Genomic DNA, 20,864 nt, shown 5'->3' with positions numbered 1-20,864 from the left:
TTTTTCAGTTTTTGTTGATGAATTTGGGTTAGAAAAAAAACTTTAATTATGTTAAATAATAGTAATTCCTTTAATAAATTTTATTTTAAGTTTTTATCTATATTGACTGCATTCTTTAATCTCGTAATAGTTTTGACTAAGCAATTTATTTTTTAGGACAATATGGTTGATTTAATTTTTGTTGCTGAAAACCCACTTTCTTGGCACACGGCCAACATAGAAATAAATCCAAAACATTACTCGTTTTTAAGGTACTTGGGATCTAAAGCTGTAACTGCTGTCCAAAATTTTGGTGCTGCCAAAATCTACTTCAACACATTAGTACCTGTGAATAATGCAGTGGGTATATTTTTATTTTAAGTGTTCTTTTTCAAGTAACCCTCGTTCCTTTTATGAACTCACTAGTGTCTTATGTTTATTTTGGTGCTATCTGGTGTAATCCTGGTCTCAATCTATGGATTGTTGATAGTGTGTCGTTTGTCATTAACTTTCAGTCGAACTAAAATAAAAGCATCTTACACTTTTTAACCGAAAAGAGCTCTTACTCCAAACTAAATGCACTTAAGGATCCTTGGGTGTCCGCAGGTGGAGTGATCCCATTTTCCTCATTCAAAGAAAATTTTCTCATTCTTAAAAATTATCATCTTGTTCGGTTTATAATAAATAGAAAATTTCGAGTCTACCTCGATATCCTAAATTAGTAAAAATTATAATTTTGGATTCTAATTCCCTAAATAACCAGTTAAAAATCAACACTTTATTTAGGTCATATGTCTTGACCTTACACGTTGATCTAATGTTTTCAACTTTTTATTCTTGTGGAACTTTTAATATCAAGTACACGTCTCATGCAACCCTGCATGACGTGAGGAATTCTGCTCTGTCTGGTGCCTGCTGTACATGCTAGAGCATCATTTCCTCCACCTAGCGGGGTTTAATTTGGACCAAGCGCAGCATATATACGGAAGTAGCGTACTTCCACACCGGGCCATACTTTCAACTTGATGTATACGGTAAGGAAATTGGGTAACTCTTCTCATCTTTTTTTTGGTTTTTTTTTTTGTTTTAGTTTCAACGTAGTTCACGTCTTGTCACAGACTCTATATGACACTCTTGCAGAACTCAAGAGTACCACAGGGAAATGGCCGTGAATTTTGAAGTAAATTTTTGCTTATATCTTGTAATTATTGCCAACCAAATGCCTTGTAGCCTACCCCTTTTAACCATCTGTAAAAGCAGGAATTGGCTGAATTTCCAAGTAGCAAATCGCTGATATATTTCATGCATTACACCTTTAACAAGCTGACTACATAAATTTGGAGTTAAGGCAAAATGGGAATAAGATATAGTTTATAACTGAAGACACAACTGCAGAAAATAGAAAATTGTATTGTGTAAGCAGAATATGTTTTATGGAAGCAAAAACATACACCTGTTAAATGCTAATAATATAGAATTATAAAAATGGGTTTATTTCTATAAATTTATCACAGGTAACAGTATAGAAACTGGAATAAAATCTGACTACGGTAGAAATGCTGTCATAATGTGATTTAACCAAAAACAATGTTTAAGACACATCTAATAGATTATAGATAAATAATGCCATTAAGTGGGATGGTAGAATTGCTGCTGGAATAATAAACAAAGTATTATAAATCTATCATCGTACAAGAAAATGAACAGCCTCGCATCTGACCTAATATTATTTCTTTATTTATATTTACGTATACATGTAGGCAGGTGCGTCCTGAGGCTAATTTCATTGGGGGTGGGGGCGATCTTCGTAAATTCTACCGAATCGCTACCTGATTTATTCTGAATTTTCTGCAGAAATCAATAATTTTGCTAAATTTCAGCCGATGTTGCAAAATTTTTGCCGAAATTTTGGCCGTCGGTGAAATTTTACCGAATGCCAAAATATTTGGCCCCCCCCCCGCTCGGGACGCCCCTGCATGTAGGTTGATTTCCTGTTTACCATTGCATGAATATGATGCAAAAAGTAGAAAGACTATTGAGATAGAAAGCTTTTTTTGTCAAATAAAGAAAGAAAATTGTATATGGAAACTTCCATTTTTTTACTGCAATTCTCTTTATACATTTAGCTTATTAAAACTTTATTTTCCTGAAAAAAATAATTCTTTGTTTGTAGGTGATAAAATATGGCGGGGTTTCACGTGAAAGTTTCATAGAAGATCTCCTTGATTGGAATTCCCTATATGTAAGAGGCAGACTTCACAAACCTGTTTTAGTCCTTCAAAATTATAACGATGTAGACATAAAAATGGCCTTGGAACAAAATCTGTATAGCGCCCTTCACGCTAGCCTACTCTTACTTCATGAATCATTCACCGAAGAAAGACTTTACCATGCTTTGGCAAGTTGGTCGTATAGAGGTGACATATTTTTTTTTTTTTTTTTTTTTTTTTTTTTTTTTTTTTTTTTTAGCTTGAGGATAAAAAAAGAGGATAACATGTTATCCATCATATTTTTTTTATTTACTTTCCGAATAATACAGTTTTTTTTATGCAAGTGAAGAACGACGTTAAGACTTCAAACGATCAAAGATTGCCCTAAATCTTTACAAAAGAACTTGACTGGCTTTTTACTGAAAACAATGCCCATTGTCAGCACTTTCTCTTAACACAATCCTTCTCTGTTGTTAATTAGGTGTCGGGGATGTATTTTGAAATGCAATGGGTAAAGAACATAGTCAGTTATCAATCAGTTTTATTATTTGCAATCAATTAAAGTTTTTATTAAAGCACAAGATGAATTTAAGTGTTAATTTTGGAAAGTTCAGGGGTTGGCAACTCCCCTTCTTTTGAGTAATTTGTTTTAATTTTTAATTTCAACTATCGCTCCTTAGTTTCGTGTAAAATAGAAATTATTTTTGTAACTTTAGAATGAATGGAGTTGTACCAATTCTCCCTGAAGCCTAAAATGTCCCTTTTCAGTAATAATCGATGTAATAAATGTTGCTGATAGTTTCTGAATAAAAAACTGGGAGAATATTTGAGAATATTTGGACTGATATTCTGCTAAACATCAAGACCAGGGGCTCTGACCCTATAATCAGCCATCAATTCAGCGATAAATCTAACATCAATTTAATCTAACTCAATTACGTCCTCGAGCTAATTCAATTAATAAAATGGTGATACTGTGTTCATGTGAGTGAAGTAATAATCAGCCTTCTTATGACAATTGATGTTGTGCTTATGATGTGATGTTGTGCCTTTGGTAAAGAAGTAGGCAATCAAATAAAACTTGCCTTTTGTTGTTCTCTAAACAGAAAAGCAGAACATTACAATTATATCTGAATTGCTTTGGACTTTAGCTCTAAATAATTTGTTTGTAGAAATCAGCCGCTACTGCTTTATTCGTTTCAGGATGTGAGGAGACCTAAGTTAAATTAGATGTTTACCTATGATAGCTTGGGATTGTACAAAAATCCTATTGCGTAATATCCTATTGCGAAAAAGAAGAATATTTATGAATATTTAGAAATGTTAGAATTTAGAGTCCCTTGTTTTCGCTCAGAGATTCACTCAGAGATTTATTTCAAGGAATTCAACTGAAGAAATGCAAAGGGCTTGAATTCTTTTCACTTTGTATGTGGATGCTTTTTTGTGCAAGTATCTTCTACCTTGCTATGATTGCTCGTATACGATGATAATTTCTAGGGAACATAGTACGAATTGAATGAACGCACGAAACTCCAGGCATTCCAGGCTGTACTGAAACGCTGTATTTCAATAAAATACAGAGCTGAAGAAATGGTGGAACACACCTGAACAGATCATGACTTTCCGATAATTTGAAAACCAAATTAAATTATTTTTTTCTCAACAATCAATTGATAACACCAACTTTAAGGATCATTGGGTGTTAGGAAGAAACTCAAAGATAGGTCCTAGAGCTCTTCCTTGAAGGGTTTTTGGAAAAATAGGTGCACATCAATTGGAATCAAGATACAAGCCCACGCCCGCAGACAGGGGGATAGGGTCTTGGATCTTTTGAATCTCTTGATGTCAAAGAATTCTCCCGTAGTTAATCTTTAGGACCAGTCCTTGATGTCTAAGAATTCTCCCGTAGTTAATCTTTAGGACCGTTCCCGGTCTTTAGTTGTCCAGAAAAAATGAACATGAGAACGACCAAATCACAATCAATGCAACAATCATTCCAAAAAATTGACTTTATTTTCCTTGGTGAGATTTGAAAAGAATAAGAATTCCTTACTGGTGTTCTTTGCGCAATTGGTCACATTAAGGGACACACTATTGCAATCCCTTGAATTCTGTTTTCGTTTCCAACCAAATTAGTTGTTTGTATTTGCGTAATCCCAGTTTTACATCAATACTCCTTTAAAAGTATATCCGTTTTTAAAGCGAAGTTGTCAAATGCACAATCAGTAGTTTGAACTCGCGATTCTGGTTTTCAGTCGAATGATATTTTGATGATCTAGATTTTCTTTGATCACCATTTTTAACATCCAAATTGTGATCTAAAACCCCGTTTGTCAATGAATAGTCCTTTCATCATCCAAGTGACAAAATTTGCTTTTGCCAGTATATTTGGGTGGTTCTTATTTTGGGTAAATTCAGAATGCATAAAATTGTGAGGGTGATAGGATAACATTTTAAGTTTGCTGCCACCCACATCTGGAAGGTACGGTCTTTGTGTAACTTCATTTAGAAACGAATTTATTTTTAAACAGTATATTAAACTTTACTTAATTATATAAGCATAACAAGATGTTAGTCTCTATGACAAATTATATCCCCTGAATCTACTTCCAAAAGTGCTTAAGATAAGTTATTCTTATGAAAACATTGTGTGTGAATAGGTTTGATTACAAAATTAAGGACAATAAGTTCAACTCTCTATTAACAAGCTCTTTTTCTTTTTTAAGGAGATTTTCGAATGACATTCGGCGAAGATAGAAGTAAAGTTTCAAACATTGTAAAATGTCAAATGGAGCATTTTAGATCTTTATATGAACCAGTCATTAAGAGTTTAGATCAATTGGTAGATGTTGATTTTCTTTCTGGAAAGGCGGAACAGGATGTTAGTCCCTCTGCCAAATTGTATCATCTGAATCTCCTTCCAAAAACTCTTCAAGTAGGTCATTCATATGGGAACTTTGTGTGTAAATCAGTTATTGCTAAAGGAAGTCAGTTTAATAGACTCAATTCTAATAAATCAGCCCTATAATGGAACTTAAAAATTTCGAGAAACTGTATTTTTTAAGTCAAATAATTAATTCTAAATTTATGATATAATTTTCTTCTTAGTAACTTTGGAATCTTTCAACTTGGATCTTATCTGATTGACTGTTTTTGCTGAAGGACAATGGTCGATCTTCTAAAACTAACGCTGAAAATCTAAAAAAGAAAAATTTTCTTTTAAATTCGAAATTAGTTTAATGTTGAAAATTATTTTCTTTTGACCGTGGCAAGGGATGAAAATTTAATGAAAATAGAGACAAATATTTCAATAGTTTGTTTTTAATCCTTCCTGCTCAATATCCTTCGTCTTGCTAGAGATGTAGTCTATTTTATCTACGGAATTTTTATATTTAATTTTCTAATTGTTCGGAATGGATTTTCGGACTATAATATTCTAATTTGATTAGGAAATTTTTTTATATAGGTATTTTCCCAAAACCCTCTTACATATATGCAGTCAATGCCCCCTCCCTGGTCCCTGCACAATAATCTACTGACTCACCAGCAGCAGCTTGGAAATATACTTGATTGAGCACAATTATCTTACTTTTTTGCTCATTTACCTGATTTGTTTGCTTTTTTGCTGTTGTTATTGAAGGTAGTGAAAAGAAGATTGGTAACGATTGCCGAAAATATTTGAAAATATGATGTACTGCTTTCTTAATAAGGGTGAAATCTGTGGGTGAGGATCTCAGGGTTTTACGGTGAAATCGTGTAACATAGGTAGGTCTGGAAAAAAGGATATATACTGGCTTATACTCAGAGAAGAAGGAATGTTTATGGTCTTTCTCCCTCCCCCAACATGTTGAGATTTATACGATTTTGTTCTATTATGTTTTCCAATTATTTTGGTTATTTCTGCATTTTTCTTTGATATTATGCATCTTGCTAAAATCTTTATCACAGGCAATAGAGACATTTAGAGGGACGCTTTTATTGACGCTTGATCGTGCCTAGTCCTTCTTACAGTTAACTTTGCGAAGCAAATTTTTTCCTATTAATTTATCCCCCCCCCCTTGTTTTTGGTTGCCATTATTAGAGATAGTGTAATTTTAAAAAAATCATTTTTACTGCAAGGAATATTAATGGGGAACAAGCGCTCATGCCTCCTAGCATACTTTCTGAACTTATTAAATCGTTGATGGATAATTGTATAGACACTCCTTCAAAATCACATTCATGGATCCTATTGCTGGCTGCATTTCTGGTTGCGAATAGGAAGCACGGATATGGATAATGATATTAAGTGACAAATAAAAAAATCAAATGATTAATAATATTTTTTTCTATATATATATTTATTTTATTTATTTTTATTTTTTATTCCCACCTCCACTCTTTAGCAACTATAACAACCAAGTCGAAAAACTTATATTGAAACTTTAGCACCACCTACACTTTTTAATTATTGAATAGCAGCCAAACCGGACACACTTTAAACTACCATATATGCCAAAAAAAAACCTTCCATAAATAAAATTGCCTTTCTCCTTATTAAGGTATCTTCCTTCTACAGAAAGCCCTTTTTATGGTTGTCTTTCTTACCTTTTCTTGATTTTTCTAATTGGTGGTCCGTCATGTCTCGCAATAAAAAAGGAGAAACCCTTTTGTGCTCGAAAAGGAGACTAATAAAAAATGATCGTCATAACAAAATTATAAACTTTATTAATGAAAATAAGGAAAAAGCTTCTCCTTCCTTATAACTTTCTTTTTAACCAAGAACACACACAGTATTTACAAAGAAAAAATATATAAAAGAAGTGATAATTATAAAACATTTTAATTCGCCATTCAACTTTTCTCTATAACTTTACTTGGACCGCTATTTCAACAACAAAATACAATCTCTGGTAAATAAAATCACTCATAGTCAATTCTCGTCTATATAAGCAAAGTATTTTAAAGGAATCATTAATCAACATACTAATACACCTTTTGGCTTACTCTAGAAATCGTTCCTTATAGATATTTTTGTATAATATCATCTAAATATCAATTTCTCTTAAAAACTTATATTCTAGGCAATATTATTCTTATTAGTTTTATTTGACGTTATTTGTTGAAGCTATTTTGCTTAAAATTTCTGAATTAATTTGCTTCACATATATTTTTCGTAGAATTGAAATGTACCATTTAACACTAACATGTACCATGTACCGTTTCCGTACCATGTTGGAATGTGATTCCAGAGCTATTTAAAGTCTTCTAAAATATGTTATAATCCTGTGGTGGTTTCAAATGTAGCAATTTAACTTGAAAGCTCCTATTTTTACTGTTTTTTTCTGACTTTAAAACGCAACAATCGTAGTACAACTGTATTTAATAAAATTAAACTCCAGGTGCTACCTAACTATATGTTTTAGGTAAGTTATTTTTAGTTTTCCTATCTTTCTTTTGCAGTATGTTTAATTGCTTAATTATTAACTTGTAGATTTTAATTATTGTTATCCTATTTCCCGATACATAAGTATTTAGTTTCTGGAAGTAAAAATGATTATTGTTTTAATATATTTATTTTGGTTATTTTGGGGCTATTCTTGCAGTCGATGACAAAGCTCTGTTTTTTTTCATATTTTTCTTTAAGTGTTATTTTTTTTTTAATTAAAAAATACTTATTTATATTTTTATAATCTAACAGAGATATATTCATTTAATTGTTTACTAGTAAAGTTAGAGTTGTATTTACTTTATAAACGTAATTTCATTTTCTTATTTTACTTGTACAGCAAATTTAACTTCCTTAATTGTTCACTTACAGATGGGTATGCTGGAAGAATGGAGTCGTGATGGGAAGTTCCAAGACTTAGAGGACGTACTGCGAGCAGCAGCTTCTGATACTGAATGTGGCGACCTGGTTAATGCTGGTTTGTTTTTGTCTATCCTTTTTACAATTGATTTTATTCTGTATAAACAAATAACATAAGTTAAACTGAGTATTTCTGAGTTAAAACGTATCGAAATCAAAAGTCCGAATGGTAAGAAAAGAGTTAGCCTTGTTCATGGAAACCGTAGCTTTTCAAGAAACGGACGTTAGCTGAAATAACCCGAAATCCTCAATGTTTGTCACAATGCTTCAAACATGGATGCTCAAGTTTGACAAATGGGTCTTTGATAGTATTTGAAAATCTAACAAGTATAGGCAGTTAGCAATTGATAATATATTAATTGTATAAATAGTATTAACCCGTTTAGGACCGAGAAAAAATGCCGGAGATTCTGGTTCTCCTTTTTTGTCCTATTTCATTAGTTTCTTTTTATCACACAAATAAGCTAAAATGCATTTGCAGATTTTTCTTGTTCCCCGTTTCCGATATACAAGCTGTCCTATTTATGGGACAGTGGGCTCTTATGGTATCAAGATATATAAAATTTCATCAATTGTGTTTTTATTGCTAAAGATTCAATTAAGTGCAATAACAAAACTAAACTTGCTGTGGTAAGGCGCAAAATAACCAGCGCACAGGGTGACGTCGTGGCTCTCACCGTAGCTCAGTGGCTTTTTCTTGTAGTTCTCGCCTTGGTATCGTCGCTGCTTGTAGCGCTTCACCAGGAAGTGTCAAGATCTATCACATCGGGTTCTGACTGGTGGTGCAGAAACTGGTCTCCCTTCTAACAATGACGCCCTTCATTCCCCTCTTCTGCAACTGGTTTTCAGTAGACATGGTGTTACCTCCCGTCTAAAATCAGCAAGAGTCATTTCCTTTTCTTTATCAACCACCATATTCAACAGTGTGCAAGCAATGACGACAGCCATGTTGAATAGACGCACTAATAGAGTTGAATTCTCTTTTGTTTCCTCTAATAGACACAGCCTATTTGCTGACATGCCACTCATGTAAATCAACTCCACCCATGTACCGGTTGTATTGCCTAAGTTGATGCGGCAGCTGTTCTGCCGTCTTTCCCGTCTGTCCGTTCACTCTTCGTTCAACCGGTCTTAGTGGATCTAGGCTTAGATAGATGCAACAGAGACAACGTTGTTACCCTGCCATTTTACGACCAATATATCATTGGCTGCATCAAAATGATAATCATACGCTCCTCCCTTCTCCTTCTTAAAATATTTGTTAGAAGGGAGAGGGAACCTTGCCAATTAGTTTTCTCTAACCGTCTTGATCGGTTGAAATACAGCTCCTTTCAGATTACACAAAAGCTGGTGAGTTTTAAATAAATCGTCAAAATATACCACCCACAAAAATTTCCAGAAGTGGTTTCACGAATTGAGACCCTATGCCTTTTTTAGCTGTCTTATATAGAGCACTAGGCTCCTTCCCCGAGTAAAGATGAAACTGAAGGCAATAGCCATCGGAAGTCCTCTTATAATTTATATCCGAATTGAATGAGCTTCACTCGGATAAACTGCTTCAGGTTATGTTTCCCGTAGTACTCCACTCCCGTAGTACTCCCGTAGTCCAACCTCCACGGGTGTTTTTCCTTCTTTGTTGCTCGGGCTTTCTGAAAAGCCTAAGCCTCTCCCGTGCTCAAGTTTTGCCAAGGAATGGTTCCTTTTTACTTCCTTCAATTCGGACTCCTAACTTTGAACTGCCTCTTCTGTGCCCAATTCTCGAATTTAATGCAACCTCTTCTTCTTTGGGGTTGATTTTGTCTATGTCTTCAAATTGTTCTTCTTTAAGAGGATCTGGTCTGAAATCTGCTTCAACAGTTCCTGGGACGTCATTTAAAATCAGACCCGCGGAGTGGTCGTCATTTCCTTCGTCTTTATCGGCTTCTCGATCGGGTTCGGCAGATAGGATAACAACCTGAATATTTTCCCTTGCAAATTCTTCATCTTATAGGAGGGTTAGAGCTTTGCTAAGTGTAACAACCTGAATATTTTCACATGCACATTCTTCGTCTTATAGGAGGGTTAGAGCTTTGCTAAGTGTAATTAAGGGGTTTCTTGTCTTCGTTTCCAGAAATCTTGAAGAAAAAGAAAAATGTATCAAAAAATTTAAAGGCATTTTTTTCATTGCGACTAATAGGCTAAAGGATGATGAAGAATACCCATTATTTTTTTTATTTTACTTATGTCCAACCAAAAAAAAAAACGAGAAAAAAACGATTAATAATAGAAGAAAACAAAAAAAAGCGCAATAACTAACAGAAAGTATCAGATGAATATTGGAAGTAAACTAAATGCACAAGTGAACACTCTCAAGAAAACTATAGAGAAAAATATGACCAAAACCAGAAAAGGTTTTTCCCAAGTTGTAAAATCCCAAGTGATATTAGCTCTAAAAACAAAACCCTTGAAATTTCACGTACAAAAAGCAACCCTTAGAGCCCATTGTCCTAAAAATATAACATCAGCGTAAAAATCCATAAAACGTTGAACTTAATTGTCAGGTCTGTTGTTGCCCAGGAATACGATTCGATATAAAGTTGTCTAACTGCTGTCAAAGTCGCTGGTGCCTGGGGGAGTGCTAATTATTTTTGCCAAATTTTGAAAACTACTGTTGTGCAATTATGCTAATTACCACCTTAATGGCTTCACTGATCTGACAATGAATGATCAGTGGACTTTTAAAAATCAACCTAAGTAGCTTGATCACTGGTGAAGCCTTTATCTCTAAAAGCAAATTATTTTCATCGTAAATTTGGTCATAAAAATTTAAAACCAGGTGTCCTATAAGTAGGACATTGGGCCGTAATGGGTATGTATATATACTGTATTGCGGTTGCAGCGGGAGTTGCAATCTAGTAAAGGACTATCACAGCCCATAGTAACCAAAAATAAGGGAGGATGCTTCCCGTCATGACAATGTCAATTTTTAAAAATGATAGTTTTTCTATCAAGCTTTTCTAACCCAAATTTGCCTTAACACCCTCCCCCTTTACCAGCAACAAATTGGAGGGAAGCAAAAAGAAACAAAATTTCAAATCAGAAGAAAATTTCTGACAAGGGTAATTTGACGGTTCATATAAGAACCCCCGAAAGTGAAAAAGTAGATGAATGCCAAGTTTGCGGAAAGAAATTTTCGCGTAATTTTATCTTGAGTCAGCAGATGAGAACACACAATGGTGAAAAACCATATGAATGTGAAATATACAAAAGGAAATTTTTGTATAAGACCGGTTTGATTCGGCATGAGAAGAGCCACAATGGTAAAAACCATATGAATGCGAAGCATGTGAAAAGAAATTCTCTCGAAAGTTTAATTTAATTCGGCATAAGAGGAACCACAATGATGAAGTACCATATGAATGTGAAGTATGTGAAAAGAAATTTTTATATAAGACCAGTTTGATTCGGTATGAGAGGAGCCACAATGGTCGAAAAACCATATGAATTCGAAGCTTGCGACAAGAAATTTTCTTAAAAAGATAAAATAAAAGTTCAAAATAGGGATAAAATCTAGTTTTACTACTGATGACGGTCACTGTATATGTGACCGAAATATCTGGTATTTTTGTAAATTTCTATACACTGACTATTAAAAAGGATTTTATCCCTATTTTGAACTTTTATTTTATCGTCATGGAAAGGCAGTGTGGTCTCCGAAATTATCTATTTCTTAAAAAGTTAATTTAACTTGGCATAAGAGAACCCACAAGGGTAAAAATCTTTATATGAATGAAGCCTGCTGAAAGAAATTTTCAAGTTTATTTTGACTCAGCAGATAAGCACCCACAATGGTGAAAACCATATTAATGTTAAGTATGCGAAAAAGAAGTTTTTTCAATAGAATTTTCAAGCTCCTATATACAAAAATGTGGAATTTCGCATTTTTTTATTTTTTTTGCCAGAAGAAAGATCATGGATGCGTTTTTATTTATTGTGTTTTGTTGCTGTTTTTTCTCAGGGTTGATTGTATCGAAATAATGATCCTAGAAGATAAAGAAAAGGTGCATTCGAACGGAAATTAAAAGCTCTAGTGCCCTTTTTATGTGACCAAAAAGATCAGAGGACACCCAGCCCCCTCCCACACCCCTTTTTTTCCCAAAACTATCTGATAAAAATTTTGAGATAGCCATTTTGTTGAGTATAGTTGAAGGATCCGATAAATATTTCATTAGGGGTAAAATGACCCCCACAGCGCGGGCGGAGAGGCCTGTAATTTATGAATTTTGCCCATTGTTTACGTATAGTATTTGTCATTGGAAAGTATACTGACATTTTTCGGCGGGGGGCATTTTTAATTGCCTTTCTTTCTGTTTGCCAGCTAAATATTGCAGTGTGGAGATGTTCTGGGGGAATTATTTTCGGCATATTTGGATTTCCGGGAAACAATCTCCACGGAAGCGGGGATATCCAGAGAGATCGAGAAAACGGTTAGAAATTAATGTCTTTTCCAAATGAAACTATGCTATATGTGTAGTGTTTTTTCAGGCTGAATCGTCCGCGAGAAATTTGACGGGGGGGGGGAGATTTTCAGCGAGGATGGAATTGTATGGAGGGAATTTTACAGGAGGGATGTTTTATTTGGGAGGAAATTTGCACGGAAGATTTTTCTTGAAAGGCGGGGATATTTCATGGAGGGTGAGTCAGATTTAACGGCAGCAATCTCCCTTAATTTTCCACATAATTTTACTCTTATAATTTATTGCTGGCTGCTGTACTGGATTTTTTTTTCTTACAGAAATTGAAAAGATAGTAAATCAGTCCAGTTGGTCACAGAGCATTAAAGGAGTGTTGACAGCTGGCATTTTCAAATCAGTCAAGTATAGTGCCAAGAAGGTTTCTAAAATGATGAAAAGTCTGAAATAAATCTTAAGTATAAATTTCTAATCAGTGTTTTAGACTTTTAGTGTTGAATAAAATCAGTTTATTTTCTAAGCTTGATAGTATGATATGTTTTTCGCCATTGACAGTTGGCCATAGCCACCCATGCCCAACAGTGCAGGAATTTGTTGCGGATTGGCGCACAATCTGAAAATAGATCAACTAGACCGCATCGCGCAGGCTCCAAGACAATAGAAAATGTTGCGACGACTTTCCTGTTTTATCTACTAGCTGATGGAAGGCTCGCGGTAGGTGAATTATAGAGGCACAGTGGACTAGGCAAAATGTATTTTGTCAAACTCATGGAAGGGGGAGGGGGTAAATTTTTTGTTTTGCCAATTAAATTACTCCAAAGGGACCTTTTTCAATTAAGACACCCCAAAAAACATATTTGTAAAATCTTTGAGGAGGTGGGTAAAAATGCCTAAGGAGGTTGGGACATTTTGTTCAACGTAATTGAAAGTTCTAGAAATTATTTATTTAAGGATGACAAACCCCCCAGAGTTGCCAGGGCAAAGGTTGTAAGCTATGCCCTTGGGGCATATAAGGTTTTTATAGATAGATTGTCGTAGAAACTTCAAAAGGGACTCATTCAACTGGAAATTGAGAGGGCTATTGCCCTTGTTAATACTTGAGAGTAATTGGACTGTAACTAACCCCCCTCTCACGCCCACCATTCCCCCAAACACATCCAATCAAAATTGTCAGATAGCTATTTTGTTCAACGTTGCAGAAAGTTCTGGAAATTAGGTCTTTGAGGATGACAACCCAACCCCCCTCCAGCCCTCAGGGCAAGGGTTGTAAGTTATGTCCTGGGGGCATATAAGGTTTTTATTGAAAGCGTTGTCGTAGAAACTTCAAAAGGTCTCATTTGATTGGAAATTGAAAGGGCTAGTGCCTTTTTTAATAGTTGAAAGTGACTGGAGAGCAACTAACGCCCCTTTCACGCCCACCATTTTCCCAGACACATCCAATCAAAATCTTTAGATAGCCTTTTTGTTTAATGTAGTTGAAACTTCTGGAAATTAGATCTTAGAGGATGACAACCACTCTCGCAGCCCTTAGGGTAAGGGTTGTAATTTATGCCCTGGGGGCATATAAGGTGTTTATAGAAAGCGTTTTCGTAGAAACTCAAAAAGGGCTCATTCGATTGGAAAGTAAAAGGCCTAGTGCCCTTTTTAATAGTCGAAAGTTATTGGAAGACTTGATATTTTTATAGTAAAGATCAATGTGGGTATAATGTATAACTTTTTTGTTGTTGTTGTTGTTCTTCAGACCAGGGCACTTTGTATCGAAGGAGTTGTCGTAGGAACTTCGAAAAGGGCTCATTCGATTGAAAATAGAAAGGACTGATGCCCTTTTTAATAGTCAAAAGTGATTGGAGGGAAACTAATCCCCCTCACACGTCCACCCTCCCATTTACCTTTATGTTTAAAACATAAATGTTGCTTTAAGATTAAATCAAAATGCACTGTGTTAATGCTAATTCCCAATAAGACATCTCAGCAGTATCAAAAAGAACGACTGAGGGTATTATGTTCAAACTTTCGGGGCTACTTCTGCTCTTAAAATTTAATCAAATCAAAGTAGCGTAAGTGTATCCAAGCTATCAAAGAAATTAAACAGATTTTTTTGCGAATGGCATCAAGTTTTCCATTTCAAATCGACTAGAGGAGGTATGAAACTAAATTAAACACTACTATTTGTGTCCAGTTTTTTAAAAGGGTATATGTTGTTAAAAATTGCTGAAAATTTTCCCCAGCATACAAACAGCATGCCAAACTATAAATTCTTTAAAAAAACGAAGAGATTTAAAGTATTATTTTCTTTTTCCCTGAAAAGACTATGTCAATATAAAAAGAACAGTAATTAATTAAAAAAAATTTTTCATAAAATACATTTTTCAAAGCAAGGTGAAGAACTCCATTAAACAAAAAATGAGCAAAAATAAAATCAAATAATCTAGCATCGATAGCATCAGCATCGATAAATAAATGAAACCCAAAGCGAACAGAAATTACAATAAATAACCAAGTCAAACTCAAAACGAGCAGAAATTAACATAATTTGGGCTCAAAACCCCTATGCCTTCCCAAGGCCAGAACATAATTTTCACTTTACTGAAAAAAATATAAATGTTTTTACTTTTAATATAACTTTAATATAACTTTAATATAACTTTAATAAACAAAATAATATTAACGTTTTGATTACTAAATATCAGTATATGTAGATTAAACTGACAATGCACATTCATTTGTATTTTTTCAGTAAAGTGCAAATTTTATTTTGGCTCATTTTTTGTTTAATGGAGTTCTTTACTTTTCTTCAAAAAACTTATTTTGTGGAAAAAGTTTTTTTAATTAATCAAAAGAAAAGCAAGTCTTTTTCAAATGAAAGTAGGCTAAACAGAATTTTCAGGTCGAATTTGCCCGCAAGACATTTTTAGAGTTTAATTTTCAGCGGGGATGGAATTTCCTGGGGAAGGTGGATTTTACGCAGGAGGAACTTTCCAAGGAGGAATTTTTGGAGGATGGAATGGGATTTCCTATTGAAGGAAGAGGCAGATTTGCCAGTATTATTTGAAAAACGACCAGAAATTAAATATAAAAAAGGATTTTTCAATTTAAAGTAAAGAGCAACGTTAAAACTTAAAACGAAAAGAAATTATTACGTATATGTGGGGGGATGCCCTATCCTCAAAACCACTCTCTTTACGCTAAATTTGACTTTTTGTCCCAATTCTTTAAGAATTGTATTTTTTATTGGGAAGAAAAGACACTTTTCAGGGAGGGGGAATTTTCCAAGAGAAGCATTTTCTGTGGATAGGGAAGTCTCCGGATGGGAACTTTTAAAGGGAAGCTTTAGACTAGAAAATTTATCAGAATTATTCTTATTATTTGACTTACTTTCTCTTTACCAATTCAATTTTATCTGCGGAGATATTCTGGCGAAATTGCCCGGGGAAAATTTTCAAAGCGTTTGAAATTTTTTGGGGGATTTTCTGCGGGAGAAATTCTCCATAGGAGTTTCCTACGAGAGAAACTTCCCATTGGACATTGAGAGGGGGAGGAGTTTCTAGGAAAAATTTCCACAGTTTTTCGGTATGATTTGAAAAACGACTAGAAATTAAAAAAAAGAAGTCTTTTTTCAAATGAAACTAGGCTAAAAAGAATATTCCAGGTGGTATTGTCCGCAAGACATTTTTTTGGCGGGAATCTTCAGCAGGGATGGAATTGTTTGGGGGAAGGAGAATCTTAAGCGGGGGGAACTTCCCTAAATTTTCCCGTATATGAAGGGGAGTGTCCCTTTCTCAACACTTCGCTCTTTATGCTAACTTTTGACTTTTGTCGCAAGTCTTTCAGAACAACTCCTGAAAGACAAGGGCCGTTTATTTAAAGCAAGAACTTTTTCTAAATACAAAAAACTTTGACAGCGAAGTATGGAGGAGGGGTTTTCCCTTGAAAAAACATGTTTTTTATATAATCACTGAACCAATTCTCAGGGAAAAATATTGATATGTTACTGGTTTTGGATAACCAATAATAGCCAGTATTTTATTTTTCTTTAACCCCAGCCCGAGTAATTCCAAATCTGGGTTTTTATGATATTGATTCATATAATCGCAGTTTTGTGTTCAGAAAAAAATGTGCAAAATACTCTTTAATTACAATTTTTGTTATTGGATTTTGGCAAAACCAAGAGTTAATCTGAGCAAAAAACTGATCTGAAATATCGAAAGCAATACACCGATTATCGAATGTCGAAAATAAAATATCGATATTTTTACTTTTTACCGTATATGTAAGCTACAACTATCAGCGCATGAAGAAGGGATACTGAACTAGACCGAAAAGGCACAAAATAAAATAATATTATTTCTACTACAACTGCTATCCCTAATACCAATTCCAATGCTCCTCCATTCACTTCTGCTACTATGACTACTGCTGTTGCTAATGCTAAGGTTAAAACTTTCAGGGACCGTGATTGTCGTGTAGAACTGGATCAAAACAAACCCTGTACGTATGAGTTACCAAAATGGTGTATTAGCAATAATCTCGCAGCGCCTTAGGGCATTAAGGTGAAACTTCCAGGGCTATCATTATTAATACCACTTTTGCTACTAATTCTACTGCTACTATTACTCCTACAATTGAACTAAATCAAAAAAGTTTAAGTGCATCCAGATTGTCAAGATATTCATGCGGGATATCTTAGGACTGAGACAGGGCATAAAGTAGGAGCTTTTAAGAACAGTTTTTGTTGCTTTAAACTAAATCAGAAGACATTATGCGCATCCTCGTTGTCTATATGACGTCTTATTAATATTTCAAGAACGACTTAGAGTATTAAATTAGATTGTTCCGGGCTGCTGCTATAAATTCTTCTGCTCCACTGTAGAGGTTTCAAGCACCTATCTATAAAAATGTGGAATTTTGTATTTTTTGCCAGAAGAAAGATCACGAATGTGTTTTTATTTTTTTTTCCAGGGGTGATCGTATTGACCCAATGCTCCTAGAATATCGTGAGAGATAAAACACAATAATGGTCTGAGAAAATTGTCTTTTAAATAATTTTAAATACTGGAAGACACAAATCCTTGATTACCTAGGTTATAAAAGTGATGATTAGCCCAAAATTCCATTTGAATTCTTTTTGGAACGTTTTCCTCATGTTTTATCTGAATAGCCCTAGCAAGTCACAAGAAACATGGCTTTTACTAAAAATTAGTAATATTGTTTTTATCTCCTTTAAGAACAAGAAATGGGTCATATTTCTGTGATCTGACTGTCACACTGGCTCACACTACTGTGACACAGTAATCTATACGTAAATCTACCCGTATGCTATTAAAGCCAGAAAAGTATTATTTTAGTTAAGCTTCGTCTAATCAATAAACGGTTAATTTCATAAAATAATTTATTTATTATTAGTTTTGCAGTAGCTGATACAAAAGTATTTTCGGGTGATCTTGATTTGACCTTGCATTAAACTTTCCACGCGGAATCTACTCGTAAGCTTCAAAGGCCGAAGAAAAGTATCAACAAAATCGTCATTAACAAATCTTGTTTGGATATGAAGTAAATCGCCTTTCCAATATTTAATCAGCTTTGAAGCAACAACCATTGCGTCAGCGTTTGTTAGTTGACACCACTCCAATGAGAGTTTAATTAGTTTGGGCATTCCTGCTATGAAGGAAGTTATCGGTGAGAATTTTGGAACAGTCTCAGATATTACAGAATTGGCAAAAATTGATTTCAGTTTTCGGCACTGTTTCAAACTTTTTATGATAGCACTGTGAGTCATTTCAGGACAGGCTCATGTAAAATTTCAGTTGCTTATATACAGTGTTTCTAAAGAGCTCCCGAAGTGTTTTGAACTTTCGAAAAATAACTTTTTTGATGCTTCGTCATTGAGCGAAATCATTTTGTGGGCACGTACATCAGCCAGTGCATCTGTTTTGTGAAATTTAAACCCACTTAAATTCAGCTCCTTCATATTTGTAAAATAACAAAGAAAAACAGGCATGTCTGATCCTTTTATAAGAATTTTCTTTTCATCACTTGCTACCAGAAACACTTCAGTTGATTCAAGGCATAATCTTGAGAGATATTTCCAATTTTTCCTTGACTCACATATCTGTTTCACTTTTTGGCAAGTGGCATTGTATTCGTCTGTATATGATGCACTATTTTTAGGGTTGTTTCCGTTTTGTGGGTTTGACACTATTCTTGTGATCCCTTTTTCGGGTCGTTGAAGCTTTACGTGAAACTTGCAATTGGAGAGGTCAAGGCTCTCGAGTGATGAGTTTTCAAAATATGAGGCCACCGCCGCCAATGTTGTTACGTTCTTGAAAAGATAGGATAATATTTAATACAACAACAAAACAACCAACAAACCACAATAAATATACAACACTGCATATCCCCACAAAGACTCCATAGCCTCTAAAGAAGGGGGAAAGTAACATATTCTCTTCATTTTATATTTTCTGCCATTTCCCTCTTCTCTATAATTTAGCCTTATTATTTTAATTACTTATAGAAAGGATTAACTTGCCTTGCAAAAGTAAATTTAGCTTTCCGTCTTTTTTTTTTTTTTTTTTTTTTTTTTTTTTTTTTTTTTGCTTTTGCTTTAGATAGTGATGTAATGAATGATTATATAAACTGCTATTATATTCAGCAGTTTATTGTTTTGTGAAATTACCCAGGATTGAAATAAGCTTTACGTAATTTTGGTAAGTAGATAAGTTTTCTTATCTTCTTTTTTGGTTGTGGATTTATTCAAGTTTCCTCTGTAGTGCTAGATGATATTACAAATTTCAGAAAATAAGATTAAGTAAAATTTCGCATGTTTTCTTTGTAGTACAATATGATATTGTCTCGGGCCAGATTTTCCTTGTGAGAGGATTAAATGTTCTTTACTCTTTCTCCATTTAAATTTTAGGCTTACCTACTTACCACTTACCGCTTACCTACTTATGTCATAATTTATGCTTAGTTGTAATTCTTAATCGGCAATATTATTGTTCTATGTAAGATATTTGTAAATAACATAACTTGACGTAAAGTTTCATTTATATTAAATAAACAAATGTATCAGCGGCGAGAAGCAAACTTGGTAATGCTAATACTCTTAATTGTCTTACATTGTCATACATTTACATCGTCATCAACCAACAGAATTAAATACTAGCGGTGAGGGTGCAAAATAACCTAGGGATACAATTACCTCTCCCCATTTGTCCCCAGTCGGCACCCCTGCACTCGCCTACTCTTTGGTAAGTTCTCTTGTCAACAGAGGATACAAAGCAGCTTTATATGTTAAAGTGAATATTATTCAGCCAAGATTTTGCTTGAGTAAAGAGAGGTTCTAAGTTATCTTGTTTCTTGTATTGATAGGAACTCTAATAATCCTCGCAATAATTAGGAAAATTAATTTATTTTATCATCTGATTCCGCATACTAGTGATCAGGTTTGCGGTTCTGAGGTTTTAATATTCATCACTTTTGTTACTTTCGTCAATATCAAGAATCAAACAGTTCGTGGTAACGAACTGTAAGTAAGGGTGATTCGGTCCAGCAATAATCGAGTATCCAAAAAATGGAATTTTTATAACAATAGATGTATAAAAAGAAATTGAGTTCTTATGCTGATTCTAAATATATAAAATTCTTTCAGTTTATTGTTATCCGCCAAAAGCTACGAGCCTGAGAAAAATTACCTGATTTCCAAAAAAGAGGGAAGACATCCCCAAAAAGTCTTAGACAGAAGAAAGATCACGGACGTGCGTTTATTGTAGATTTTTTCTTTGTTCTTCCCAGGGGTGATTGTATGGTCCTAGAAGATCGAGAGAGGGCTCAGTTCGACGGAAACTAAAATCTCTAGCGTCTTTTTTAAGTGACAAAAAAAAATTGGAGGAGAACTAGCCTCCCTTTTTCCCCAAAGTCGTCCCATCAAAATTTTGAGATATCTGTTTGTTTAGCATAATTGAAACGTCCAAAAATACGCTTTTGGGAATGAGGACTCCCCCCAAAGCCCCTGGGGAAAGGGCTGCAAGTTATGAAGTTCGCCCATTGTTAATTATAATAGCCAATTTTTTATTGGGAAGTATGCAGTCATTTTTCAGGGGGGTGGGATGGTCTCTAAAGGGAGAATTTATTGGTCGGGCGGGTGAGCTTTCCAGGGAAATTTATACAGGGGAGTTTCCTAGTATTCATATGCGAAGTTCGTTGTATTTATTTTATTTTCTCTTTAGTGACCTATTTTTACATGAGGAGATGTTCTGGGGAAATTGTCCGGGGGAGGTTTCCAGTGGGATTAGAATTGTCTTGAGCATTTTGCTTGGGAGAGGGGAGGGGGCTATTCCGTGGCAAGAATTCCCAATGGGGGAATTATCATAAGAA

General features: G+C 34.4%; 2 protein-coding genes across 2 annotated transcripts in view; one reads left to right on the top strand and one right to left on the bottom strand.

Moving 5' to 3' along the window:
- LOC148956557 (phosphatidate cytidylyltransferase, mitochondrial-like) overlaps window positions 1-12,981 on the top strand; it is a 16,671-nt gene extending 3,690 nt beyond the window's left edge. The window contains exons 2-6 of the mRNA XM_089091218.1: window positions 157-339; window positions 2,153-2,396; window positions 4,916-5,124; window positions 7,990-8,095; window positions 12,812-12,981. Coding sequence (XP_088947344.1) covers window positions 157-339; window positions 2,153-2,396; window positions 4,916-5,124; window positions 7,990-8,095; window positions 12,812-12,939 — 870 coding nt within the window. The 3' untranslated portion in view covers window positions 12,940-12,981. The remainder of the gene's footprint in view (window positions 1-156; window positions 340-2,152; window positions 2,397-4,915; window positions 5,125-7,989; window positions 8,096-12,811) is intronic.
- Window positions 12,982-17,877: 4,896 nt separating this feature from the next.
- The window catches only part of LOC148956556 (GPI-anchor transamidase component PIGS-like), a 105,989-nt gene continuing 103,002 nt past the window's right edge, over window positions 17,878-20,864 (bottom strand). The window contains exon 9 of the mRNA XM_089091206.1: window positions 17,878-18,807. Coding sequence (XP_088947332.1) covers window positions 18,801-18,807 — 7 coding nt within the window. The 3' untranslated portion in view covers window positions 17,878-18,800. The remainder of the gene's footprint in view (window positions 18,808-20,864) is intronic.

This window comes from Artemia sp. Qi Xiang Cuo, chromosome 1 (assembly GCF_049724085.1).
Source record: "Artemia sp. Qi Xiang Cuo chromosome 1, ASM4972408v1, whole genome shotgun sequence".
Lineage (NCBI taxonomy): Eukaryota > Metazoa > Arthropoda > Branchiopoda > Anostraca > Artemiidae > Artemia > Artemia sp. Qi Xiang Cuo.
Note: the sequence above shows the minus strand (reverse complement) of the source record. Positions and strands in the feature narration are given on the sequence as shown.